A 26,674-nucleotide genomic window follows, 5' to 3' on the forward strand; every position below is an offset into this window, starting at 1 on the left:
ATACATTAATCCTTTTCTCCAATGCAAATTGTAAAAACTCTCTTCTGATTAAACATAATTTATTCCTGACCAATCTTCGTAGTTTGCATTTTTCTTTTGTAAAAATTATCGATGGATATAACTTACATCCATCGAAAATTTCACTGGGACATAACATATATATAAGAAACTTCAGCTATAAGTTGACAATTGGTTTTAAGTTGTAAATCCAAAAAAAACTTAACTGATTGATCTCGAACCAGTCTGACCTAAATTGGTCTAGCCAGTCTGATCCGAACCAAATTTCAAACTAAGATATTGTCAACATTAATGTCAACCATCATCTCAAGAAGGTATGTGAGATTATAAATTTCCACTTCGAAAATTTCATTGGGCATGCCGAATATATAAGACATTTAGATCAATCCACTTACCGAAAATTGAATTTAAGTTGGAAACTTAAAGAACTTAATATGTTTTTCACTATTAATGCTTATTACATATTTTCATATTTATTTGGTCATCCGTATTAAGATAATCAATAGTTGAATAATCTTGCATCTAACTCTCATTGGCAATGTATCATAAATTCTAAATTTGAGGTTTTATCCTCTTTTTTTTGGCATCCATTCTATTCAAGTAGTAATTCTATTCAAGTAGTAAACCATACATGCTCATTTCAGTGTCTATAGAACAGAATATGTGTTGTTGTTTTTTAAAGTAAAATGACCATTTAGCTGATTTACCATGTTTTCCATAATTTTAGAGACTAATTCTCAATGCAATGATAATTGTTCATTTAAGAAACAATGACACCGAAAAATATTTATAGCTAATATTATCATAGTTAAGTTTTCTTATATATAGTTTAATAATTAGGTATTTTATCTGCACATGTGAGCAGAATTATTTTATAGATACATGTTAATAAATGTATTATTAATTTAAAGATCAACATTTTTAAATTATACATTACACTATTTTTATGAATCTTGCAATTTCATATTTTTTTAAATTTTATTGATTTAAAAACATTATTTTTGGATAACAACACTAATATTATTATTTTAAAATATGTTATTATCTTTAACCAGTTTTTATTATATTAATTTATAAATAATTATCTAATTAAATAAACAAATATCTAATTGTTAATATAAAGTGATGTTATTAAATCAAATTCTTGGAATTACCAAAACCTACAAAATATCAAATAAATAGAAAAACATAAGAATGTTAAACCGAAACCAATTTTACATATTATATTAATCAAAGTAAATAAACTATTAATACATGTACAATTAAATTGTAAAATACTTATCATAATAATTGGATAGACACTCTAACAGACCAACCGTACTGATAAACAAAACATTAATATATAATGTATAAGATATGAACGTTTCTTATCTATTTTTATATTTATTTTTAAATGTTATAATAGAAAAACATATATGCTATAATCAATTTATATTTTTACCTTTAAAATATAAATCTCTATTTTTTATAAAATAGTATTTCTTTATTATAAAATCATGATTTTTTATTTTGAAATGGTCTGTTAACTTTCAAACTTTAATAACTATAACTAAAAAAAAATCCTTTTGGAAAAAGAGAAGAATTCTTAGAGAGACTAATTATGGAATACACGACCTAATCTCCATAAAGAAGAAAGAGTTGTCTTTTTTTATCCTCAAAACTTGACCAAAGCTGTCTCTCTAATGGTTTTTAACAAATCAACAAATATAAAACAAGAGCATTACAACATGTTAGAGCTCGTCGTGAGACTCATCCTCCTCGTCCTCGGTCGGTGATGCACCTGGTGCACCACCTGACCTCTGATAAACGGCCGTGATGATCGGGTTACACACTGCCTCTACTTCCTTCAACTTCTCGTCATACTCTTCTTTCTCTGAGTTTTGGTTCTCGTCAAGCCACTCCAAAGCTTCTTTGGTGGCTGCTTCTATCTTCTCCTTCTCCTCGGCCTCCAGTTTATCAGCGAGCTTGTCCTTGTCGCTTACTTGGTTCTTCATGTTGTACACGTATGTCTCCAGGCTGTTCCTGGCGTCTATCCTCTCCTTCACCTTCTTGTCTTCCTCTGAAAACTCCTCTGCCTCCTTCACCATCCTGTCTATCTCTTCCTGGCTCAGACGTCCCTTCTCGTTTGTGATTGTGATCTTCTCTGATTTACCACTCGCCTTGTCCTCTGCTTTCACGTTCAGGATACCGTTTGCGTCCACTTCAAACGTTACTTCAATTTGTGGTGTTCCTCTGCCAAAACAAAAGAATGCTATTAGGATTGTTGTTCAATATTACAATAACTAAGAATAATATTAGAACTTTAAAGTAAGTGAAAGACAAAACAAAAGAATTCCATATTAGAACTTTTTGAGAATCTATGTAGAACCTATAATGCTTACTTATCTTTTTCTCATTTGTTTCATTTTTCTTTTCTAATCGAATCTTAATTGCTTGATAAAGTTACTACAAAATAATAATAATGATGTGTCAGATACTCAAATTTTAGATAAAGATGAAGACAAACCTTGGGGCCGGTGGGATTCCGGTAAGGTCGAATTTCCCGAGGAGCCTGCAGTCCTTAGTGAGACTTCGCTCGCCTTCAAAGACCTGAATGGAGACGGTTGTCTGCTGGTCTTGGTATGTCGTGAAAACCTGAGACTTCTTTGTTGGAATAACTGTGTTTCTCGGGATCAGTTTTGTCATCACTCCTCCAACTGTCTCAATACCCAAAGTGAGTGGTGCAACGTCAAGTAAAAGTATATCTTTGGTCTCATCACCGCCTTCTCCGCTCAAAATACCACCCTGGACAGCAGCACCATAAGCAACAGCCTCGTCAGGGTTCACACCCTTGTTCGGCTCTTTCCCTTCGAAGAAGTCCTTCAGCAGCTGCTGGACCTTTGGGATCCTAGTGCTTCCACCAACGAGGACAATCTCATCGATCTGACTCTTCTGTAGACCAGCATCATCCATGGCCTTCTTCACGGGTCCCATTGTCTTCCTGAACAAGTCATTGTTCAGCTCCTCGAAACGAGCTCTGGTGAGAGGCTCGGAGAAATCAACACCATCGAAGAGTGACTCGATCTCTACACGGACTTGGTGCTGGCTACTAAGAGCTCTCTTGGCTCTCTCACATTCCCTGCGGAGCTTACCAAGAGCCTTGTTGTCCTTGCTGATGTCTTTTTGGTGCTTCTTCTTGATCAACTTGATGAAGTAATCCATGATCCTGTGGTCAAAGTCCTCACCTCCCAAGTGAGTGTCACCATTTGTGGAGAGAACCTCGAAGACACCGTTATCAATGGTCAAGACACTGACATCAAAGGTACCACCACCAAGGTCAAAGACAAGGATGTTCTTCTCACCACCCTTCTTATCAAGACCATAGGCAATAGCAGCAGCAGTGGGTTCGTTGATGATTCTGGCAACATTGAGACCAGCTATAACACCAGCATCCTTTGTAGCCTGCCTCTGGGCATCGTTGAAGTAAGCTGCACATTAAAAAAAAAATCAATAAACTGTGTATATATAAATATTATATATATCCACAAGGCATGATGAAGCAGAAGCTGACCTGGAACAGTGACAACGGCGTCCTTGATTTTCTTGCCAAGGTAAGCTTCAGCAGTCTCCTTCATCTTAGTGAGAATCATGGCACTGATCTCCTCGGGAGAGAAAACCTTTGTCTCACCATCCTTGATCTTGACTTGAATGTAGGGCTTGCCATCCTTGTTAACAATCTGGTAAGGCACAAGCTTCCTGTCCTTTTGGACTTCTTTGTCCTCGAATCTGCCATAAGCAAAAGAAGAATTGAAGCAACAACAAACATATGCATGCATGCATGCAAGGTGGAAAAAGAGGGGATGAAATGAAATTTACTTTCGGCCTATCAATCTCTTGACGTCAAAGATGGTCCTCTCGGGATTAACAGCAGCCTGGTTCTTAGCAGCCTCACCAATGAGCCTTGCGGAGTCGGTGAAAGCAACCCATGAAGGTGTGATACGGTTGCCTTGGTCATTGGCAATGATTTCAACATGACCATTCTTGTAAACACCAACACAAGAGTAGGTGGTACCAAGATCTATCCCTATCACCGTTCCCAACTTGGTGGTGGCCTCTTCTTCTTTAGCAGTGGAAAACGACGCAAATAAGAATCCTGAAGAAGCATAATAATATCAATTTTTGTCAATTATAGTGAGTACATATATATTCGCCAACTAACAAGCCAAATGTTAATCTTAAAGAAATGTAATATTGAAAGATGGTAACAATTAAATAAGCAAAAACATCATCATATCACAACGAAATGATCTGTTTAAGCAGAGGCCAGCCCTAACGATTTGAACAAAACTAAAGATATTCAAATGGAAGAGAAGAACATAAAAAGATATTTAGAGATGAGAAATGACTGACCAAAGAAAATGATCGCCAGAACAGCTCCGAATGAGCGAGCCATAATATAGAATCCTTGAGTTTATGTGTATTATATCTCACGCTCTCTTCTTTTTTTGTTTGTATTTAATTTGTTAGTATCTTTGGTAGAAGTCGAACGAAGCTTTTATATAGAGTTCTAGTCCACGAAGGTTGATGGTGAAGTTATATAGTCGCTTTTTTATGGGGAACACGGAAGAAATGTCATCGACGATGACGTGGACCAATCATATCACGACTATGTACATCACCAGCCAACCAGATCTGGTCTTTTGTTGGTTCCACGTACTCTACATACATGTTTCTTCTGAATTCTAGAGAATGTAGGGCTTTTCTTCCCTTGGTCCCAGTACACTCTTCTCGTGGCTTCTTCTCTTCTATTGCCTTGTGACCTTGTCACGTCAAAAAAGTACCACGTCTTCACTAACATGCATGCACTTAGTACCAAATTAGGCATTACAAGAATGAAATGTGGAGAGATTAGGCATTAGCACCAAATTCATTACTCGATGACTCTAAATATTGACCAAAAAATGAGTGAAAATAGTGATTTTTTTGGTATGACGTAAAAAAATGAATTCCTTATTATTTTTTTATAATTTACATAATTTACGAGAAATATTTGTTATCTATGATTCATTAATATTTTTTGTATATTTACCTATATAATAACATTTAGAAATAAAATTAATTTCTGATGAATTTTGTTAGAACATTTTTAACTCATTTTATATTTACCTATATAATAACAGTTAGAGGTAAAATTAACTCATTTAATCTCTATTTTTTTTTTAAACAAAAAAAAATGTTATTTTTTCTCTATTTGTAAAAGAAGAAATAATATTTTATATTTTTCCTTTACACTTCAAAATTGTTAATTTTAGAAGAATATATTAGAACATGACACATCTTTATTATAAAGTTCTTCTATTTCATTTGAGAGTAGCCAAATCCAGTAGAGATGGTTTTATAAACTAAGTACAAAATCAAAAATAAATTATATGAAATAAATTTTATTTATTCGAAGGTCACAATCAACTACAAGTAACTGATCGACTCCATCTAGTCTAAAGGCAAAGCTAGCTAGAGAGTGTACAATGAAGTGAAGAAACTTAACTAGTGAAGAAACTTAACTAGTGAAGAAACTTCTGTACGTTTCTATGAAAATCTAACCACACCATTTTGAACCAAAGCATCTAAAGAAGACTAAGGATAACCATTATTGCTCTCTCCTTAATTCACATGTTTTTGTACAATTTTAAGAATGAACATTATAAAATGTAAAATACAAAGCGATGGATTTAGTTTCTGGACTTGCTGCTCATACTCATCAGTGCCTTAAGCATCAGACTCTTCTTCCCCTTTCTCAATGAAGATTTTTGCTTTATCTCCACTATCTCTCTACTTGTCGACAAAGATATTGCTCTTTCTGGTTCCGGTAACAACGCCTTTCATAATCATATCACAGAAACACACAGATCAGAAAATAATTATAAATAATGAATGAATATATTCAAATATACAAGAGTAAATTACCAGTATTCTTGGCTGGCCTGGAGAGCTTGAGTGTTTCAGTTGAGATCCTGAACGTAAGAGAGGAAATCTCATTGGAGAGTTTCCTCTTTTACCTGCAATATTCACACACACACACGCTTTACTTGTCTGCAATCTGAGAAAATCCAAATTAGAGAGAGATAGCATTTGCTTAGTTGTTTGTACTGTTTGGCGTTCTGTTGTTGCTGATGTTGTTGTTGTGTAAGAAGGAGAAGCTTCCTGTCTTATAAGCTTTTCTGCATTCGACCAACCAATAATCCGGTTTACAAAACAATTAAAACCAGAGACACCAGAAGATGAAGATAAGATTATACCTTGTAGTAGTAATTGGGTGGTTTTCTAGTATTGTTGATCGAACAGCTTTCAGGCATTTTTTCAGAAGAATGATTCAGATATCACAACAAACATAACCAAATCAAACAATCGCATATAAGATAAACATATCTAATTACCATTTTTGAACCTATGCGAGTCATCTCCTGCAGAGAAACTTGTGCCTCTTCCACGTTCACCTCTTCCATGTTCTTGTATACAAAGAATATATGTGATAAAACATTATCAGATTGATAGAGAGTTAGAATGGATACAAAAAAATATGGGGAGGGGAAAGGGGTATACGAGGGAAAAAGTAACGCTTATGATGGTGAGGAGGAGATTGAATGAGAAAGCAATGCTGAGAAGTCCCACTCTTCCCCATGTACTCTCTGCATAGTTTCATCCTCTACAACAACACAATGTCATAATGTGAGAGTTGTGTTGTCTTCATTAGAGTTTGAAAAGACTCAGTGATTACAACTTAGCTTACTTGTTCGAGAGAAGATAAACGAAGATGAGTAGTGGAGAAATGGGCTGAGTCATCAGAGAGAAAAGAGTTGAATTTATCAGAGACAGAACCAAGATGATCCACTGTGTTCACTACTGCCTTGGCTGCATACTCTTTCAACGTCTCTATCACCCTATATCATCATTCATTCATTTCCTATCAGAAAAATTCACACTTACTTTGCAGAATATTTTAAAAAGGATAATTACGTTTCTTTGTGTTCTTCTTTTCCATAAGATGTTTCGAAGTACTCAGCAGCTGAGTATAACTGTTTCCGCAAGTTCCTTAAATCCTTTTAAAAGAACACAAAAACAAGAGAGACTATGAATCTTGAATTAATAGAAAAAAAGTAAAAAAAAAATCAGAAAATCCAAATATATGGTTGGGGAAAGAGAGGTAGAGAAGGATCAAACCTTGAGAGTTTGTGAGAATTGAAGAGTCTGCTGCATGAAGAGTTCGTCATGATTGGAAGACTGATGAAGAACGATGGCTAAAGACGTAGAGGTCTCCATTTGTGTTCCGATTTTAATGAGAGGAGGAAGATAATGGAGTAAGTAAGTAAGAGAGAGAGATCCAAGTGGAGCCACTGCAAGACTAACACATTCCATACCTTCTTCTCAAGTTTAATTATTTTCCTATTTAATTGCTAATTATTTCAGGGAGAATCAAATTTTAATTTCTTTCCAAAGACCAGTATAAACAAATTTATAACTGGTTACGCGCGGACGAGTTAGAAAAAAAGTCCAAAGCGCCGACAAATCCAACATAACGAGCCGGATAAATGCATTTAGGCCACATGATAATACTACTTTTTAATCTTTTATCAACTAATAACAATTATTTAAAGCGTTAATGATGGGAGACATTATAGAAAAATACATAAGTCAGGAAAAAAATGAAGGAAAGTGTTAGTTGGAAAATAATGGAGAGCAGAAAGTAGAGAATAATTATTTTAACATTTTGTTTATTAAAGGAGAAAACAACTTCTCAACAATTTTTCAATCTATTGTCCCTTTCTTGATATAAAAATAAATTGAATGAATACCGAAAATAATACAGAAAGTAGAGAATACATAAGTGTGAATACAAAAGTTGGAGGGACACACACTACATACATAGATATAGGAATCAAAATCCAATCACGGACTCCATTTAATGGGTGTGTGTTGCCTTTATGATATAGGGGCTAAAAGATCGAGCATGTGAAGTGATATCGAAGTTTGCATTATAACCAGACGACAAAAAACACCCAAAAATTATTGAATTGCAGGTCACGAGAGACAGTAACCATTAGCTAAAAATCCAATGAATGGGATTCACTTCTTTTGTTGGGGCGCGAGGTGGGGGGATAATGAAAAGTTTATGAAACTATCCCAAAAGGGAGGATATGGAAGGATAAATAATCTTGGATTGCATGGTATCTCCTTTCACGGTGTAGTTTCTTTGGTTTCCTGGAACACAACCATCGCCGAGTTAGAAATGATCATGAGGGATGAGACAATGAAGATCGTCTCAAATTATATTAAGACCTTGTTCAAAAAAAAAATATTAACTATATATTTAACAATGTAATGAAATAATTTTAAAAATTAATAGCTTTATAATCATATATATTTGAAGTTTCTTTTTGAATTATAAACTATATTTATAAGAATACATTAAAAAATTTGAAATTTTAAACTAAACTTATATATTTAATTTGGAAAATTTCTTAACATATTTTTATTTTTAGATTTAGGTTCTGCTGGACTATTCCACTAGCACATGCTGTTAAACGGCTCTGTTTCAAGGTGGAGGTGGTGGGTAGGTATAAGACAAGATTCACGTACAAATGAGAAAGAGCAATAGTCAATTCGTGAGGAGGTGCATTGAGGGTGTATTATCAAACAGAGATATGGGACGTGTCAAAAGTTAGGTTCTAAACCAGCTAGTAAACCTTAAACCAATATGTTGAGCAGAGTGTAGCCAGTCCATGCAACAAGCCTTGATAATTTACTGTTTGATCCATAGTACCGTGGCAATTTTTTATAGAAAATCAAACAGAAAGTTGAAGCCGGATACCTTGAGGAGGTGAGACAAGAGATTAGTGCAGGTAGGTAGGTAGGTAGGGTATCGAAATCCATCCCCGCCTGGCCGCCTTGAACACCTCTCGAACTGCTGCTAGACCTCCGTTAGTTGTGGATCCATCTCTTTCTCCCAGAGTCGATGTGAATATAATAATTACTCTTTGCCTTTTTTCTCTATTGAGTAGGCCTGATAAATGAATCTAAGGAATACTAAAACTTATGGGCTTTAAAATAGCCCCATAGAAGCTTCCAGGTACAATCTAATACGTGTTACCGCCGTAGACACCAGTCACACAGTCTCTCAAAACTTGTTTTGCTTAAATGATACTGACACATAGACATAGCACTCTCTCTCTCTCATTCGTCAACGCGTTTTTGTGGGACTTTAAAACAAAAAAAAATCGGTCTGGTCCACGAAGCCTTAGCCTCCAAGACAAATCAACTCAATTTATAGAAAGTTTACAAATTAATATTGTAATATAAGAAAAAAAAAATTATTTAGGACTTTCTTCCCTCTCTCTCTCATACGCATAATCATCAACCACGTCAATTTTCAAAATAGTTATTCTTCTAGACCGCGTCTATCTAACTGCTACCTGCCGCCTTTGCACTCACTCCTTCAAATTTATCTTTGAAAATCAAATATCATTATTTTACGAAATTAAACAAAAATACGACTTATAAACTCTAGGTGATTTTGCTTCTTTTTTTTTGGATTTATCCGTATTCAAGTGAGACTAGTTTTTGTTTCCTAGTAAACCAAATATTGTTTTTGAAAAAAAAACAAATATTAGTTTTGAACATTTTTTTTAACCGGAAGTTTGTAATCATTGTAATCAAATAGTAAGATGAAGGATTTGGTATATCACCACATTTCAGTTTCACATTTTTATCACCCTACTATTACATTTCAGTCCATTTGAATACTTAGGAAATGGTTTATCCGTGGACTGCACCTCACATCCGAAAATTGAGTATGTGATTTTAATAGATCCAGATTTAATTTTTTTTATACAAAACATTTTACTTTTTTTCTAATCTACTTTGTCAGATTCACACGCAACCTTGGGGGAAATTAAAATAAACAAATGAAAAAGGGGGGTTTTCACTTTCCAGGAAATTTCGTACTGAAAGATATATAAATAAGATGATAAACTCCCTCGCTCCAATGAAAACCTTACAAATTTTCAACACACCAAATCTTTTGTTACTTATTTCTCACCGAAACTTGTCTACTTAACAAGCCTCCCAAATCTCACAATTTCATTCACAAGTCGGATCTGTAATATCGTACAAACACACACAAAAAAGTGATCATGGATAATAACAATAATCAACAAACGTTTTGGCAGTTCAGCGATCAATTGAGAGTCCAGACGCCGCACAATCTTTCCTTAAACGACTCCATCTGGAGCACATACAAACGCACCGACGACCGTCGAAACTTCGACATCCCCGCCGACAAAAACCCCATCCAGTATCTCAATCATAACAACAACAAGGCTACTTCCGACAACAACAACAACGCTGCTAGCTGGAACACCTGGAAGTCAAGCTCAAACGGTTTCGGACCCATCGGCTCAAAGTCGACATCCAACAACGTCAACTTCAACCACGCCGACAAATTCAGCAACCCCTGGAAATTCAACTCCGACGTCAACGGCGATTTCAACAAGGGCATCTATTCCTCCTCTCCCAAGAGCTATGGCTTAAATTTCAAGAACAAGGGGATCATCGATGACGATCATCATATCCCCCAGAAAGGAGGAGGGAAAAAGAACAGGAAGAATCACAATCATCAGAAGAATAATAATAACAAGGAAGATGATCACAAGAACAACAACAACGACAAGAGGTTTAAAACTCTTCCTCCAGCGGAGGCACTTCCCAGGAACGAGACCATCGGTGGTTACATCTTCGTCTGCAACAACGACACCATGGAGGAGAATCTCAAGCGCCAGCTTTTCGGTTTGCCTCCCAGATACAGGGACTCCGTCAGAGCCATCACGCCCGGTCTTCCTCTCTTCCTCTACAACTACTCCACTCACCAGCTTCACGGTATTTACCAGGCCGCTAGCTTTGGGGGAACCAACATTGAGCTCAGCGCCTTTGAAGACAAGAAATGCCCTGGCGAGTCTCGGTTCCCTGCTCAGGTGAGGGCCATCACGAGGAAAGTGTGTTTGCCACTCGAAGAAGATTCCTTCCGTCCCATTCTCCACCACTACGACGGCCCTAAGTTCCGCCTCGAACTCACCGTCCCTGAGGTTTGTTTTTAAAACACTTCTTGATTCATACATACAAGATTCTTTCTCTTTTTGAGTTTCTAGTTCTGATGATGATTTTCTTTGCAGGTTCTTTCTCTATTGGACATTTTTGCTGAGCAAAACCCTTGAATTCGTTGGGTTTGGATTTGAAAAAAAACAACAACAACATGAAGACAGACTAAAGTTCCCTTTCATCATATCCACAAAGAGATATTTATACATATCATCCCTATATATGCGGAGTATTATAAGTAATTGTCTCAAGAAAATTTTTGGGGTTTATTGTCTATAATAATATTTACCAAGAGAGGATGTGTTAATTAGATAGGAGATGGGCTATGTTTCCGTGGGTGAGATGAACAAAACAAATCATATCTTTCACTTTGTGTTTGTGTAAAGTAAATAAAGTTTCATGTGTTACCCCCAAAACTGGCGTGAATGAGAAGTTGATCCATGTATGTATTTATTACAACCTTTGCTCTTCTATTCCCATAACCCCATCTATAATATTCATAGCTGTTTGCATTTGGGCTAATACTACAGTTCGAAACAAATGAATAATGAATTAATTTGGTTGTTCTTAATACATTTTCTGTAATATCTTGTATCAATTGAATCCAACTTTGTGAAAGAGTTGTTTCTGTATGTAAAATTTTCCATGAAGCGACCATTTAGGGAAAAATAATTTAAAAATAAATAAGAAGTTAACAAAACAGGAACACGAAAAGAGAGAAAGATCAGTTGAAACAGCAAATTGACAAGTTATCAGTCTAGAGAAAGGAAAACGCGTTAAGAAAAATGGTACAGTAATATTTTTTTTTAAGTGGAATATGACAGTTGTTCAGAAAAAAAAAGTGGAACATGACATCGAGAGAGATACATTGTTGTATTTTTTTCGTTGGTCGGCAATAACTTTTTGTTCTTTTGTGCGAGATTCTGACCATATAACCAATTAGGGAGAAAATGTCAGGAGCATCATTAAAAAAGAAAGAAAAGAGAAGGCAGCGTGGAGAGATTAGATAATGTTTGTTGTCGGAAAAGAAGACTTTCAAACCATGTGTATGGTCCTTCGTGTTTTGTCTCAGTGATGGTTCACACTTGCCTTGAACGCATGGAATGTATTCGTCTCTTATAAACCGTGCATGCACGTGTGTGTGTTTTGTACGCCATGGGCTAAGGTTGGGCTTGGGTCATTTAGCTTTACATATAACGCAATCCACAAATCACCAACATTGACGGAAAGTCTTTGAATGGAAACTTTGTTGATTACAAATGAGAAAAGTGAAACATCTTTCTTGGTTTGCACTTAAGACTTTTGACTATTTCACTTGCTGCGACTTTAGGTGAAATTTTGTTTTGGGGATGCAAAAGAGAAACAATCCAAGATAGAAGCAAAGCAAGAGATCATTGCTCTGCAAGACAGTCTCAAACAACTATTTAAACATCATTTGTGCATAATTCTATTTAAACATTTACTTTGTAATGTTAAAAAAAACTCTCTTAATTGAAAATCTGAATATGTTTCAATACTCCAATTAAAAACTGGTATATGTTTGCAATATTTTTACCTTAGCCCTTAGCTAGGAGAATCGGTGGAGGATTTAGAGTCACCACGACCAAAGGCAACCTCATCCATGCTCTGCCCTATGCGGCGGTATCTACCTCCGGCCTCAACAAAACCGGGACAAGGCCTGTAAGCCTTAATGGGCCACCAGCCGAAGCCAGGGACAGTGGCAATGCCTCCTTGAATCCGCCCGTCGCCGTTGCAACCATTCTCTTTCACCTCCTTCCCGCATCCTCTGCAACCACTGTATTCATATTCCCGAGGTTAGTTTTCGTGTATATGTAGCTAGAGACCAGAAGATGCTTACAATAATCTAGCAATTGATATATCATTTTTGGCTAAACACCAGACCATTATTTAGACATAACAAAATTGGATTTTAGATAAAAGCTAAGCAACGGAAAGGTACCTGAAAGTAAGGCCATCTTTGTCGTCGTCTTCATCAGTTTCCACGACGGGAATCTGGGAAGAAGATAGTGGACGACGATGAGGATGATGCTTTGAATAGAATATGAGACTGTTCGAGCTTAGCGATTGTTGATAGAGCCATGGGTTTGGTTTGTGACTCCCATTGTTGTTGGGGATGAAACAAAAACGTGTTGACATTGAAGAAATGGAACTCGCCATCTCTCTCTCTCCGTGAGCTGAGAATTCAGAGAGAGAGTCTGAAATGATGATGATGATAATGAATGGCCACAAACTATTGAAAAGGCAGCAAAACGCATTGCTATCGAAAACCAAATCATTTTCTCGGTTATTTGGGTCTGGTCCGGTTTATTCTCTCCTTGAACAGGCCCTTTGAACCACAACAAAACAACACAAAGGAAGAAGAGTCTGGTAAATAATAAAAGGATTTTAATCACACTAAGATTGAATATCTCCTCTACATAACAAATCAAATACATTCCATACGTCAAGAGCTCAAGCATATTGAGTGATGGCCAAAAACGAACACAAACAAAAGAGGCAGCAAAACAACCGTTGTGATGTAGTAATAAAACGACATGGTATGATATCGTCTTCCAGGGAAGATCATCATCTTATACAACCTAGATGTCTCTTCCGGGTCTGGACCCAGCAAAACAGTCGCCATGTGATGATGATGCTCGTTTCACTTGGACCAAGCCACTGCGTCGATCTCCGATTGAGCAGCTCGGTACAACTCCAGCCTCTTAGATATGGCGCTTCGTCTCTCCATAATCGCCGGATCCTCGTTCAAAAGTGACGATAGCCTCTTCATCTGTTTGGTAATGGAATTCACCGTTTCAGTCATTAGTTTAGCTTAGCAATATGATAGTTTCACTTAAGACAGTAGAGAACTTACGTCCATGGTACCGAGCTCGGCAAAGAAATGGTCGAGGAGGCTGCGCTTGGCTTCTCGGACTTGGCAGTAGACAATGGACTTGGGGATTGAATTCCGCAGTCCAGCACAGACCATGTTCACGTAAGACAGCACATTGGATCCTATTGCCAGATGTTAACAGGTTGTGTGTGTGAGGTACAAAATATAAAGATACCGCAGCAGAATCATAATATGCTTTTAACTTACCGATTCGTCTGAGATAGGAATCGTTGTAACGGTCGAAAATGGAGTGCGTGGGGTTACCACCCTTCTCAACATCTTGGGGAAGCTTCCTGAAGAAATCAACAGTGAGGTAACTGCACTCCATGTCCACCAGCTGCAGTGTTGCTTTCTTACTTCCATCCCGCATTTTGTCCAACGACTCTATTGCCGCGTTTGTCACCTCCACTCTCAGTGCTGGGTATTGCTTTAATTCCTGCACATGTTCAACCCGTCTATATCATTGAACCCGAGTGAATATGTCGTTGTATATATATTACTAAAAGAGGAAGAGAACGTACCACCGTCTCATTCACAGACTTGTGAACCAGATCCTTCAATATCGCATGAACCTGGTAATATTAAACACGCGCAAAGACAATAATAAGAGAGACGCTTATTGCCTGTTTTTCTTTGTAAGGTTACTGATTCAATTTATATTAAAGATGCAAGTTAGAGCAGGTACAGTATCAACAGATGCTTCAGCAGGGCCTCGGATGGATACTATAGAAGACTCAATGAGACGACGGTAACCTTGCTCAGGAGCAATCAAGTGAGGCTGGTAACCGTCAGCCTCAGTGACCAGCTTGCGGATGTTGTCCATTGCTAGCTGCTTGTCAAATTGAAGTCTCTTCAGAGCCGCTGGAAGCTGGTTATCAAACACGTTATACACCTTCTCGCCACCAGCACGCCTGTGTCATCATCAACCACAGGCACATAATTGTAACACTACATTTTTTACTGATAAATTGGTTAAGAGTTATATCAACTCGGACACTATAACAACTCATGGTTTAAATTTATAAACATTAGCAGCGAAAAAAAAGGCCTCAACATACACTCCATCAAGATGCTCCTTGAAAATTTGATCGAAAAGCCGACATATCTCCATTATTGAGTACAACTTCCCCTGCACCAAAACAGTAATTAAATCTTGATATCTGGTAATACAAAATGAAGGACAAAAAAGAATACACAATCTTACCCCAGCATCAGCTGCAATAGGCTTCCCAAGGCGACTAAGTTCAGATTCCAGCTCTAACACTGTTTTGTTAATAAGCGACTGGATGCCTGGAATTCTTGACTTGATCACATGTTCTAGATGCTGTTCAAACAACAACCACAAAAAGTGTTGAAGTTAGACTCTGTTTCAACCGCAAAAGATGGTGGTTCTATATAGTAGCTACATCTTTCTCGTGATAGCCCTTACCTTGGAGAGCATCTTTGCTAAATGCTCGGAACCCATTTTATGTGCAAGGTGCCTATACTCTGTAGTATTGGAGAAGTACTCCCTCTCTCTTCTCCGAGCCGCAATCATGTCCACATTCTTGTTAATATCTGCTTGGGAGCGGTTGACAACACCAACCCATGGATATTTCAGCTTAAAAGATCTCCCTTCAAGAATCTGAGCAAAAAAAAAAACATCATTTGGTAAGTAGCAGTGAACACGATAACCGTTGATGAGAAAACATATAGTATTATGTTACTACAGAAATTAGCATGATGTAGCTCGGACATCATATCAGAAGTCTATTTACAAAAAAAATCATTATGCATTTACAAAGCATTTCATGCAAAGTAATTGCAGCTTATAGAATAGCATTTATCAGGGTAACGCAACTTACTTCCACTGCATCGGTCCCCTTGTCCATAAGATCGATCTTTGTCAAGACACCAAATGTTCTCTCCCCTGTAAAGATTACAAAGAGTATAAGATGACCACATAACGCGTCGAGTATCTTTGGTGGAAAATGAATGGTTCGAGAAGTAGTTACCAGATGGATCAACTTCACGGGAAATTTTAATTGCGTCAGAGGTAGCAAGATCTTGGTTTGCAGGTGAAATTGCCAAAATGATGCAGTTGGGCTGCAAGAAAATTTGATTAAAAACATAAAACAGAATTAAAAAAAAAAAAAGCTATGCATTACTCAACCAACATTAAAGTGGCAATAAGCTGTCGATTAAATCTAAAAGGGTCTGCGACTAAAGGATTTCTTATTACCTTTTCAATGTAGGACCGGACCATGTTTTCAATGTCCTTCACTATATTTTCAGATTGTCCCTCTGCATCAACCAAAAGAAATTTGTCGTGACTATCTATGGTAAAGAGTAAAGGCCATAGCTAGAGTGGAGTAAATGTAACTTACCAACAGCAACTTTTGTAAGCCCTGGAAGATCAATCAGTGTCAAGTTGACAACTGCACACATAGCAAAGATGATAAAAGTTTAGAATATGAAATTCTGAGAAAAAAAAAGGAAAAGCGAATAAAATTAGAAAGTGGCATCCTAACCATTGGGAGAGTAAATGCTAAGGTGAATGGGAACACTAGAAATGGCCTTGCTACGTCCGGTCTCCCTGTCAGTCTCATCTTGAATCTCCTTCCTCACAGCAGCTACAGAGGTAAATGACTAAGGTAAGCAAAAATATGGGAACATAAGAGAAGGTGAAAGCTCAAAGGACAAGCGAACCCACCAAAATCAGTGAACCTTTTCCTGGGGAGGTGAAGAAACTCAGCATACTCCCGGGCTCCGTCATCAATCTTTTGCAACTGTAAGACAAGTGGCCTTCGGGTAACGATACCTACACAAAGTATCCCCAAATGCATTATTTTTTTTGTTTCTTTTAGTAACACACAACAAGCGATTTCAAATTTTAGGAAGTAGGAAAGAAGTGTGATTACCAGACCCACGGGGTAAAAAGTCCTTTCCGACGATGCTCTCCAGGACTGAAGACTTCCCTGAGCTCTGTCAACGCAACAAAGGTAGTTATTAAACTTAAAGGCCGCATAACACTTCATAAAACCAAATCAATTCAATCATATCCAAGTCAAACCCAAGTCAACACTCCACAATACCAAACGGCTTGCAAAGCTAACACATAGTACAGGCCAAATCCTCTACACAGTATTCATATGACGAATGTTGCAAATCCTGAGGGAAATCGAGATTTAAACCTGACCGCCAACGACGGCAATGGCAGGCAAGGAATCCCAGAGAGTAGGTAGGGCGCTAGAGTCTCCATGGTCTCCCAGAGCCGTGCAAGCTCTCTGTATCTTGTTTACCAGAGATATCAGATTCTCCATCTTCCTCCTTTCTCCCTCCTTAAGCCTGCGTTGTTGATACGGTAGCTGCTGGAGTAGATCGGCTAGATCTGGTATCTCCGCCGGATAATTTTACACCGGTGGGAATGGATCTGCGACGGTGAGGAACTGAGCTAGAGAGAGAGGGATTTTGAATTTGAGTCGACGAAAAAAGAATTTGGAAGTGTTTGTTTGGTTTGGGTCTTTTGATTAAAAAATAAGTTTCAAGGGACGAACGCGGTTTATATAAGCCGAGGAAGGAAGGGGTTTTTCTTTTACCAACGGGATTGGTTTTGGTCTTTGCACACAAAGTAACAAGTGAAACGGCGTGGCGTTTTCTTCAGCTCTTCAAACACGACAGACACCTAGAGGAAGGACTTTACGAGTGAAGTGGCGTTTACTTTGGCTGTAACTCTATGTTACATGGAAACGGAAGCGGGTACGTGGAAGCGGAAGCGTATAGAAGCGCAGAAGCGAGATTTTTTAAAAAATTAGGAAGCGGATACGTATTGGAAACGTATCCATATATATATATATATATATATATATGAATATATATACATATGTAAGATTATTTTTTAAAATCTAAAACTAAAAATTATATGATTTAAATTTAAAATAAAGCATTTATTCTTATAATAATTTTCAAATGACTTCATATTTAAACTGTGAAAATACACATAAATTAAATTAAATAAATAATATTATATTTTTTCAATTCCTTATAATTAATTGACATAATATATTTGAATATATGATCTATCTTTAATAAAAACCTCAATGCATAAAGATAATTTATAGTATTAGTTTTAATATTTGTATATTTCTATTCTCTCTATTCAATACTATTAAAATTTGGATTATATATAAATTAAAAACTATAATTTTATATTTTTATTGATATAAGACATTGTTTTTTTTAAATGGAAGCGTGATTCCAAAATGGAATCGTAAGCTTCCAATGTGTTTTTAAAGAGAATATTTTAGAAGCGTTTTGGAAGCGAGATTCCGTAAGCTTCCACAAGGTTCCGATTCCGATTCCGGTTCCGAAGCGGGAAGCGGACGTCCGATGAAGCTTCCGTGCAACATAGCTGTAACTGGATTGACCATTTTTGGAATGGAATGCTTTGGAATGACCAATTCCATTAATTTCATAAAAAAATTTACCATTTAACATGAATGGAATGGAATGCTCATTCCATCAATTCCAAAAATATCTATCCAAAATACAAAGCAAAACATTCCAAAACAATTTTGATAAGGAATAGATGGAATGAATTCATTCCATTTTTCTACTGCATTCCATTCATCTTATTCCATTCCTTTATATTCCATGTATTCCTTTTTGGGAAAATTGTTTTTTTAGAGCAAAAAAATGGTAATTATGTCCCTTTATACTAATCTATACTACTTTATGTCCCATTAGACTAATTTTTTTCAAAATGGCAGTAATGCCCTTAAAATTATATTTTTTATTCCTTTTTCGTTTTTTTTTTGTTTTTTTGTTTCTTTTTCGTTTTTTTATTTTAAAAAAAAAATCAATTTTTTTTTCAAAATATAAAAGTGAATATTCCCAAATATTTTGTTTCCATATTTTTAGGAACTGATTTCTTATCCGTAGAATACAACTAATATGTAGAAATCGGTTTTTACAGTTTTTTAGAATTATAGTAATGTTTAGATTTTGATTTCTACATGTTTTAGATTTATAGTAAATCTGTAGAAGTCGGTTTCTACGTGTTTTAGATTTATATTAATGTGTAGATTTTGATTTCTAAAGATTTTAGAACGATAGGTTAAGCGCGGAATGTGTATTCTAAATATTTTTAGAATACTCCTATTTACGTAGATCACGTATTCTAAACATTGTAGATTCAATGAAAAAAGTGGATTTCGTTTTCTACTTCGTAGAATGTCATTTCCACTTTATTTAGAACATAATATGAAATTTATAATTTTAACTTTTTTATAACTGAAAAAAATATCACTAAGTTCATATAGGTATTTTATCAAAAGTTACTATTTTCTAAATTTTTTTTGTTTGTAAAACTATTTATTAAATTTATTTTCAAAAATATTAAAGGGTGTTATAGGAAAATATGACACAAAATATAGATTAGTCTAAAGGGACATAGTTACCATTTTTTTGCTCTAAAAAAACAGTTTTCCCTTCCTTTTTTGATTTACCAGTTACAGCCTTTGATTCTTTAGAGATGACGTGGTGTTGTCTCTTTATTCCTCATACCTAACGTAATACATTCGTCCATAAGTATTTTTTTGGTATGAAATTTGTCCATAAGTTGTGTGGAGTGAGCTAATTAGTTAATCATAAATAAGCCGGATAAATATTCTTAAAATTTGATTTGATTCGATTAGTTATCTTTTTAGATTCAAAACGAAAAATTTGGATATTCATAACTTTGTGCAAAAAAAACTTGGGTAAATTGTTTTTTTAGAGCAAAAAAATGGTAACTATGTCCTTTTATACTAATCTATACTACTTTATGTCTTATTAGACTATTTTTTTTCAAAATGGCAGTAATGCCCTTAAAATTGTAATTTTTTGTTTTTTTTTTGTTTTTTTTTATTTTTTTGTTCCTTTTTCGTTTTTTTATTTTTATTTTTTTTAATTGATTTTTTTTTTCAAAATATAAAAGTGAATATTCCCAAATATTTTGTTTCCATATTTTTAGGAACTGATTTCTTATCCGTAGAATACAACTAATATGTAGAAATCGGTTTCTACAGTTTTTTAGAATTATAGTAATGTTTAGATTTTGATTTCTACATGTTTTAGATTTATAGTAAATCTGTAGAAGTCGGTTTCTACGTGTTTTAGATTTATATTAATGTGTAGATTTTGATTTCTAAAGATTTTAGAACGATAGGTTAAGCGCGGAATGTGTATTCTAAATATTTTTAGAATACTTCTATTTACGTAGATCACGTATTCTAAACATTGTAGATTCAATGAAAAAAGTGGATTTCGTTTTCTACTTCGTAGAATGTCATTTCTACTTTATTTAGAACATAATATGAAATTTATAATTTTAACTTTTTTATAACTGGAAAAAATATCATTAAGTTCATATAGGTATTTTATCAAAAGTTACTATTTTTTCCAAAAAAATTTTGTTTGTAAAACTATTTATTAAATTTATTTTCAAAAATATTAAAGGGTGTTATAGGAAAATATGACACAAAATATAGATTAGTCTAAAGGGACATATTTATCATTTTTTTGCTCTAAAAAAACAGTTTTCCCAAACTACTAATATGCATAATCCACAAAAAATGAAACAAATCACAAATACTAATATTTTATAAAACAGATATCCGATTTGATCCATATATATAATATATATATAAATTATATAAAAATTATATCATTATTATATTTTATTAGAATTTTACAAAAAATTTATCTGTTAAATTGATTATGTTAGTTATTAGAATTTTTGAAATAAATCACTTTTTTAAAAAATATTATTTTCTATTATTTTATATTTTAAAATTTTATTATATTTGTACAAATTGAAATTGGATATCCGATTTAAAATATAAAAATCAAATGGAATACTTTCAAAAATTCAGATATTTGATATACTTGATTGTGTAAACTACACGATTGTTTCACGGGATCAACTTAATCAGGTCGATTTATTTTATCAAAAAAAAATTACAGGTTTAAATAACTAGCAGATAGAGAAAATAAAAGATTATCAAATCTCTTCATGAGAAAAGTGCTTTCATGTGGACCACGAACATCCCATTCCTCCCTACCCAACGGTCCGAAGATTGGAGATTTCAAAAAAAGATAATAAGAGACGTTAAGGATCATGATTTGTTTATTCACAAAAACAAATGGTAACTAGAAACAACAACATGCTGAACTTTTGAATTTTGAATGAGTCTGTTTTTGTCTTTTGTAATGACAGAAGCTGTAACAAATATTCAAATTTATTTTTCTTGTTATATAAAAAGATTCCCTATAAAAAGAGAAGCAAATTACCGCATGTCATAATCAAAAAGTCCACGTTTGTAATTAGTGCCTATGTTAACCAATAAATTTTCTGCTCTAGTTTAAAGTTTTCGCATATTTTAAAATATAATTACAATATCAAAATAACAGAAATTCATGCTTTACAAAAAATATTATAATATATAATAGTTGTTTTAATTGATATAGACAAAATAGATAAATAAACTATTACATTAAAAATATAAAACTATTATATTTGTAAAACAAATAAAAAAACACAAAACTAATATCTTTGTGGAACTTATAGAGTAATACAAACCCAAAATAATGAAAAATACTTATATATCGAGAGTTATGGGTTTCGAGTCCCATAGAAAGTAGAATTATGCAATTTAATAGAGAAAAACTTAAAAAGACTTTCAGCGCAAAGAGTACGTCGAGCATGGATTCTATCGGACGGGTCAAGTGATGCAGTCAAGACATAAATCCTCATAAAACAGGTAAAATTTTCGGATTTAGAATCGTTTATAATATTTCTCGTAATCGCATAATTATCCAGCGTTAACAAAAAAAAATAAAAAAAAAATACTTCATCTTATAGTAAGTAGAAGATAAAACATAATAAAATAGAATTTACTGTGAAACATTTTAAAATTTTAAAATTTTCATAATATCTAAAATGCTTTACAAATCTCTTTTTAATACATGTAAAATTGTTCTAACCAAAAAGCATATTAGATTTTAGAGGCATAATTGTTTAGAAACAAAAATACAAGGTTTTTGATGATATATCCAAAAGGCAAAAAAAAACGGAACAATGTCTATGTTGGAGGATTATGAGGATATTGCTTTTCAGGAAGATGATCATATTGTGAGAGTTGTAACATATTATTTTAACACGAACATTAGAATTCTCTGCTGTTGACCAAGCTTTGCGTTTAAAATCCATGCAATTACTACCGCTACGATAATTTCAGCTTCAGCTGCAGAGAAAATCAAGCGAGCCCTCTTCGCCATTGACCTAGACAAGGCGCCCGGCCCTGGCGGGTTCTCAGCCTGCCTTTTAAAGCAATTTGGCCAGCGGTTGGGGCTGCCAAGGTCCAGAGCTTCTTCTCCACATGAATTATGCCCATAAATATAAATGTAACACATGTTTGACTGATCTAGAAAGGTCAAGCACCCAAGCTGGTCTCTGAATTTGGACCGATTGCTTTGTTTATCGTCTATTATAAGATCTTCTCGAAGATCTTATCCTTGTGACTGCGACTTGTTCTTTGGGATATCATTTCGGAAAACCAGTCAGCTTTTTTTCCGGACCGTGCAATCTCTGATAATGTCTTGATAACCCATGAATTGCTTCACTATCTTAAGACCTTGGATGCGTAGGACCAATATAAGCAAAGCTTATGATATATAAGGTAGTTTGGAGTGAGGTTTCATTCGAGAAGTCTTTGAGAAATTGGGTTTTGATGCGGATTGGGTACAATGGATTATGTAATGTGTATTTTTAGTAGGTTAAGTAAGCAAGTAGCTTTAAAGTAGGCAAACTTTGTGTAGACATGCGCCTTATTGTCTTTGTTGGATTTGTAGTCTATATATTTGCGAAAAGTAACAGCTCAATGAAATGGTATAGTGTATGGTTGGTTTAAGAATTGAGATGGAAGAGTTTTCATTGAATGGTTGGTGGACCATATATAGATTGATTGGTCACATACGCATCAAAGTTTGAGGAGTCTGAATAGTAAGGAAATTTATGATGGACTACACTTGTTTTCCTTATCAAAAGAAAAATCCCCTATATATTATTTGAGAAGCATTGCAACATTTTTTTGTAGCCACATGTCATCACTAGAATGATTCTTAGAATTCTTAGAGAAATAAGTTGGTCCATCTAAATATATAATAAGTTTTTTATTAAACCACAATAAATACACTATTAAATGTGTTTCATTATTTTCTTAAATAAAATTACAGAATTGCCTAATGTGGCTAAAGTATATATGACAATTAATGATTTTGAATAATAAAGATTTGATAAAAATCAGTGTGTACTATAATTATATTTATTTAATTTTAAGCTATTAAAATAAATTAAACAATCATAGTAACTATATAATAAAAAATTAAAAAATTATTTATATATTATATTTTGAATTTTTAAAAACGAGTATAAATTACTAAAACTGTTAAAAGTTTCACATTCAAATGTTGTGATCTATGATTTAAAACTTTTGTTATAACATGATACAAATAATTAAAAAATAATATAAGTTGAAAGTCTCATTTAATAAGTATCAGAAATAAAAGATATATAAATATATGTATCATTTTAAATTAAACTATATGCCATATAAAAATATATAAATATCTTAATTTGAAATTTACTTTGAACATTTTTTTGATAAAAAATTTGAAAAAATATTGACAACTTAATTTTTTAAAATATTATCAATTACATAAACCATTAATCCCACAGTGAAAATTTTGTTATCACTAATTTAGACTTTTTGCTATAACAAATACAAATAATAAAAAAAATATGAGCAAAAAGCATCATTTAATAAATATTAATATTAAAATATACCATATATGTTACTATCATTTTAAATTTAATTATATATCATATCAAATAGAAAAAATATTTTTTCAATTTATAAAATTTATTTTTATGTTTGCACTAATTTAATTATATAAATAGTAGATAATGACTTTCTAATTATTCAATATATATTTATTATTTCATAATATGTTATAAACATATAATATATAAAATAATTTATATATATAATATTTATTCTAGTGTCACTTATTACTTGTGCCGTGATATTGTCGGCTGCAATGTCTCAAATGTCTTCCAAGTTATGATCATGGAAGGTCATCCATCGTAAGAGAAAATTTAATCAACTAAGCTTTAATTATTTTAATATCTATGCTTCAAAATAGAGAAAGGAAAGAAAAAGAAGTGAAGAGAGGTAGGCACAACAAAGATGGTGAGTTTTCTAAATCCACGGTTCATTCAGAAAATAGGTTTCCGACCAAACACCAACATAACAAACTAATTAAATAAAATAAAATTTGGGGATAATTTCACGTCATCACCCCGATTTGAGGGTACAAAGCCGAGATCTAGTGGGGTGAAGCTTTTACAGCCGAAGCTTGATGATGCAAAGCAAGAGGAAGAAGAACACACACTCAACGAATCTGCCTTTTCCCTGCACAACGGTCAACAACCAAACACACACAAGCTGCTTATGTCACTCCCTCCTTGTTTTATTTTTTATTAACAAAGGTCAACAAGTCAAAAAGAGAGGCACTCAATAATCTCAATTATGTTTCAGACAAAAGTGACCAAACAAGAGTCATCTCCACGTGATAGCCAGTACGAAAAAAAAAACGCATTGTTCCACCACCTTTTTCACTCACCGTCACAGTTTGTCAAATTTAGAAAAAAGATTCCAACTTTAACCGAAAGTCACCAACTTTTGTCGGAATATAATACATCCTTATTCGATCTTCGTAATTTCTTTTAGCTCTTGATTTGTTTTCTACTTACTTGTAAACACTTTTTAAAAAGAAACACTAATAAGAGAGCTAGTTTCCTCTTCTAAGCAAACGATTTAAGCAGTGAATCAATCACCCACTATACACCTAAATGTAGAACGACAGAAGAAGTAAAACAATAAACCAAAAAGTGTGAAGTCGAAAACTTTACCCTTGCGGAGGATATGGACATGTAATCCGGTGAAGGGTTCTCTGGCGTGTAGATGCCGCCGCCAGCACTAGCACCGGGTGATCCACCAGTGGTACCGCCACTGCTGCTACTACCTCCACCACCGGTGGAGTTTTTGCTGCCACTACTACCACCAGAGGAGGAGGAGGTCTTGATCCCGAGGGAGTAAACGGGAGTCCCGTCAGGGTTGAAGAGGCCGTAGTTCCTCTCGGAGGTGGGGCCGGGCTTCATGTTCTCATTGAAGAGAGCAAAGACGAAGATGGTGAGATCGCAGTCGGGTCGAATGGGAGTCCTCATCTTCTTGCTCATCATCATCTTGATCAGATTCCCGTTGTACTTGCGTGCATTGTCGCAGTTGGCACCAACCTCCTGCGGGTCGCCGTTGGAGGGCCACCCGGTCTCGGAGACGACGATGGGGACTTTCTTGTAGCTGATGCCGACGGCGTCAAGGGCGTGGTAGACGGCGTCGACCTGGGCGAAGAGCATGTTGTCGTAGTGGAAATTGGAGCCAGGGTCGGTGAAGCCCTGGTTTGGCTGGAAGAGGACGAAGTCGAGGGAGATGTGTTTGGGGTTGCCCTCGTAGGCGAAGAAAGGGTAGGCGTTGATGAGGATGGGGGAGCCTGTCTTGACGTGGAAGTCCAAGATGGGAGTGAGGGTTCCCAGGAGGTCGTGTCGGAAGGATGTGGCGGAGGGAGGGTAGGATACGTCGAGGATGGCGAGGGAGTGCGCCGTCGTCACGAAGATCTGCTTGTTCAGGCCACAGTCCACGAGAGCACCGTGGATGCTCTGCATCGCCGGGAAGAGAGCCGCCGAAAGGTCTGACTGATTGGAGGTGAGGACTTCGTTGCCCACCACGATGGCCACGATCTTGGTGCCCGGGAGGTAAGCTTGGACGTTTTGCGTCACCCAGTCACGGGCTTTGTCCGAGTCTTTCATCTGGGCAAGGTACTCGTTGCCAAGGGAGACGGTGAGGTCGAAGCCGGAGCCGGAGAAGGCACGGAGGGCTTGTGGATCGGCGTCATAGAGCTTGACTTTGGTGGCGCCTACAGACTTGAGGAGAGGGATGACGTTCTTGGGGGGAGGAAGGTTGTTGGCAACCTGGCCGTAGTTGATGCCAATGGAGGTGACGGTTAGAGGAAAAGAGAAGAAGAGGAGAGCAAGGCACACCAGAGAGAATGAGATCTGGGAAGACGCCATGGATTGAAGTGAGGGAGTAGAGAGAGAGAGAGAGATAGAGTAGTGAGTGGTTGTAGGGAGATGATAGAGGAGGCAAGGATGGGGCCAGAGCGTTAGGATTTCACTAAATTTCAAAGTAGAACAAACAAAACAGTTAGTAATAAAGAAATAATGAAAAGGAAGAGAGAGAGAGAGAGAGTAATGTTGGTTTGGATGAGCTGTAAGTCAGTGTCTCTAGAACAGAGAGAGCATCTTTCATGTTTTAATTGCAATTTGCTCGCTCTCGGATTCTTACTTCTCATGACAGATCATTCTTGTCTTCATGCTCTTATTACACACTTGCTTGGTATTTGTGACAGCTACATGGAGGAGAAATACACAAACTAACACTTAACTCGTTTTTTTTCATCTCGTCTGTAAAACTCAAGTAAACATACACTACTATATGG

General features: G+C 35.4%; 6 protein-coding genes across 6 annotated transcripts; 1 reads left to right on the plus strand and 5 right to left on the minus strand.

Annotated features, from left to right (window-relative positions):
• Positions 1 to 1,650: 1,650 nt before the first annotated feature.
• LOC125576588 (heat shock 70 kDa protein BIP2-like) lies at positions 1,651 to 4,568 on the minus strand. The gene is made up of 5 exons (XM_048736981.1): positions 4,408 to 4,568; positions 3,874 to 4,150; positions 3,569 to 3,783; positions 2,525 to 3,485; positions 1,651 to 2,250 (listed from the first exon to the last, which is right to left on the minus strand). The coding sequence occupies exons 1-5, from the start codon at positions 4,448 to 4,450 to the stop codon at positions 1,749 to 1,751; spliced, it is 1,998 nt and encodes a 665-aa protein (XP_048592938.1). The 5' UTR covers positions 4,451 to 4,568; the 3' UTR covers positions 1,651 to 1,748.
• A 1,054-nt stretch (positions 4,569 to 5,622) lies between these two features.
• Positions 5,623 to 7,634, minus strand: LOC125576590 (protein ABIL4-like). The gene is made up of 9 exons (XM_048736983.1): positions 7,216 to 7,634; positions 7,012 to 7,094; positions 6,785 to 6,935; positions 6,598 to 6,700; positions 6,432 to 6,503; positions 6,294 to 6,339; positions 6,145 to 6,215; positions 5,962 to 6,053; positions 5,623 to 5,873 (listed from the first exon to the last, which is right to left on the minus strand). The coding sequence occupies exons 1-9, from the start codon at positions 7,408 to 7,410 to the stop codon at positions 5,727 to 5,729; spliced, it is 960 nt and encodes a 319-aa protein (XP_048592940.1). The 5' UTR covers positions 7,411 to 7,634; the 3' UTR covers positions 5,623 to 5,726.
• Positions 7,635 to 9,977: 2,343 nt separating this feature from the next.
• On the plus strand, positions 9,978 to 11,280 carry LOC111211051 (DCD domain-containing protein NRP-like). Its single transcript, XM_022711913.2, has 2 exons — positions 9,978 to 11,132; positions 11,220 to 11,280. Exons 1-2 carry the CDS (start codon positions 10,185 to 10,187, stop codon positions 11,259 to 11,261), a joined length of 990 nt encoding a protein of 329 aa, XP_022567634.2. The 5' UTR covers positions 9,978 to 10,184; the 3' UTR covers positions 11,262 to 11,280.
• A 1,238-nt stretch (positions 11,281 to 12,518) lies between these two features.
• Positions 12,519 to 13,435, minus strand: LOC111211052. The gene is made up of 2 exons (XM_022711914.2): positions 13,106 to 13,435; positions 12,519 to 12,940 (listed from the first exon to the last, which is right to left on the minus strand). The coding sequence occupies exons 1-2, from the start codon at positions 13,321 to 13,323 to the stop codon at positions 12,709 to 12,711; spliced, it is 450 nt and encodes a 149-aa protein (XP_022567635.2). The 5' UTR covers positions 13,324 to 13,435; the 3' UTR covers positions 12,519 to 12,708.
• A 101-nt stretch (positions 13,436 to 13,536) lies between these two features.
• Positions 13,537 to 17,643, minus strand: LOC125576589 (phragmoplastin DRP1A). The gene is made up of 16 exons (XM_048736982.1): positions 17,212 to 17,643; positions 16,939 to 17,002; positions 16,731 to 16,838; positions 16,549 to 16,650; positions 16,405 to 16,455; positions 16,260 to 16,321; positions 16,033 to 16,123; positions 15,883 to 15,947; positions 15,468 to 15,662; positions 15,243 to 15,362; positions 15,097 to 15,167; positions 14,724 to 14,949; positions 14,560 to 14,610; positions 14,246 to 14,474; positions 14,021 to 14,160; positions 13,537 to 13,936 (listed from the first exon to the last, which is right to left on the minus strand). Exons 1-16 carry the CDS (start codon positions 17,338 to 17,340, stop codon positions 13,808 to 13,810), a joined length of 1,833 nt encoding a protein of 610 aa, XP_048592939.1. The 5' UTR covers positions 17,341 to 17,643; the 3' UTR covers positions 13,537 to 13,807.
• A 6,571-nt stretch (positions 17,644 to 24,214) lies between these two features.
• On the minus strand, positions 24,215 to 26,484 carry LOC111211047 (glucan endo-1,3-beta-glucosidase 10). Its single transcript, XM_022711910.2, has 2 exons — positions 25,032 to 26,484; positions 24,215 to 24,531 (listed from the first exon to the last, which is right to left on the minus strand). The coding sequence occupies exons 1-2, from the start codon at positions 26,244 to 26,246 to the stop codon at positions 24,463 to 24,465; spliced, it is 1,284 nt and encodes a 427-aa protein (XP_022567631.2). The 5' UTR covers positions 26,247 to 26,484; the 3' UTR covers positions 24,215 to 24,462.
• Between the last annotated feature and the right edge of the window lie 190 nt (positions 26,485 to 26,674).

The sequence above is a fragment of the Brassica napus genome, chromosome A7 (assembly GCF_020379485.1).
Source record: "Brassica napus cultivar Da-Ae chromosome A7, Da-Ae, whole genome shotgun sequence".
Taxonomy (NCBI): Eukaryota; Viridiplantae; Streptophyta; class Magnoliopsida; order Brassicales; family Brassicaceae; genus Brassica; species Brassica napus.

Bases quoted from the DNA above. Each gene is read 5' to 3' on its own strand.
- LOC111211052 (XM_022711914.2), bottom strand. From the start codon at position 13,323: ATGGCGAGTTCCATTTCTTCAATGTCAACACGTTTTTGTTTCATCCCC. The intron at 12,941-13,105 runs GTACCTTTCCGT...ATATGAATACAG, and splicing joins AAAGATGGCCTTACTTTCAG to TGGTTGCAGAGGATGCGGGA.
- LOC111211051 (XM_022711913.2), top strand. From the start codon at position 10,185: ATGGATAATAACAATAATCAACAAACGTTTTGGCAGTTCAGCGATCAA. The intron at 11,133-11,219 runs GTTTGTTTTTAA...TTTTCTTTGCAG, and splicing joins TCGAACTCACCGTCCCTGAG to GTTCTTTCTCTATTGGACAT.
- LOC125576590 (XM_048736983.1), bottom strand. From the start codon at position 7,410: ATGGAATGTGTTAGTCTTGCAGTGGCTCCACTTGGATCTCTCTCTCTT. The intron at 6,504-6,597 runs GTATACCCCTTT...TTTGTATACAAG, and splicing joins TAAGCGTTACTTTTTCCCTC to AACATGGAAGAGGTGAACGT. The intron at 6,216-6,293 runs GTATAATCTTAT...GGTCGAATGCAG, and splicing joins CACCCAATTACTACTACAAG to AAAAGCTTATAAGACAGGAA.
- LOC111211047 (XM_022711910.2), bottom strand. From the start codon at position 26,246: ATGGCGTCTTCCCAGATCTCATTCTCTCTGGTGTGCCTTGCTCTCCTC. The intron at 24,532-25,031 runs GTAAAGTTTTCG...ACCGTTGTGCAG, and splicing joins TGTCCATATCCTCCGCAAGG to GGAAAAGGCAGATTCGTTGA.
- LOC125576589 (XM_048736982.1), bottom strand. From the start codon at position 17,340: ATGGAGAATCTGATATCTCTGGTAAACAAGATACAGAGAGCTTGCACG. The intron at 16,651-16,730 runs GTGGGTTCGCTT...TTACCTCTGTAG, and splicing joins GAAAAGGTTCACTGATTTTG to CTGCTGTGAGGAAGGAGATT. The intron at 16,322-16,404 runs GTAAGTTACATT...TGGTTGATGCAG, and splicing joins GCTTACAAAAGTTGCTGTTG to AGGGACAATCTGAAAATATA.
- LOC125576588 (XM_048736981.1), bottom strand. From the start codon at position 4,450: ATGGCTCGCTCATTCGGAGCTGTTCTGGCGATCATTTTCTTTG. The intron at 3,784-3,873 runs GTAAATTTCATT...TGCTTATGGCAG, and splicing joins AAGAGATTGATAGGCCGAAA to ATTCGAGGACAAAGAAGTCC. The intron at 2,251-2,524 runs GTTTGTCTTCAT...TTGTTTTGGCAG, and splicing joins GGAATCCCACCGGCCCCAAG to AGGAACACCACAAATTGAAG.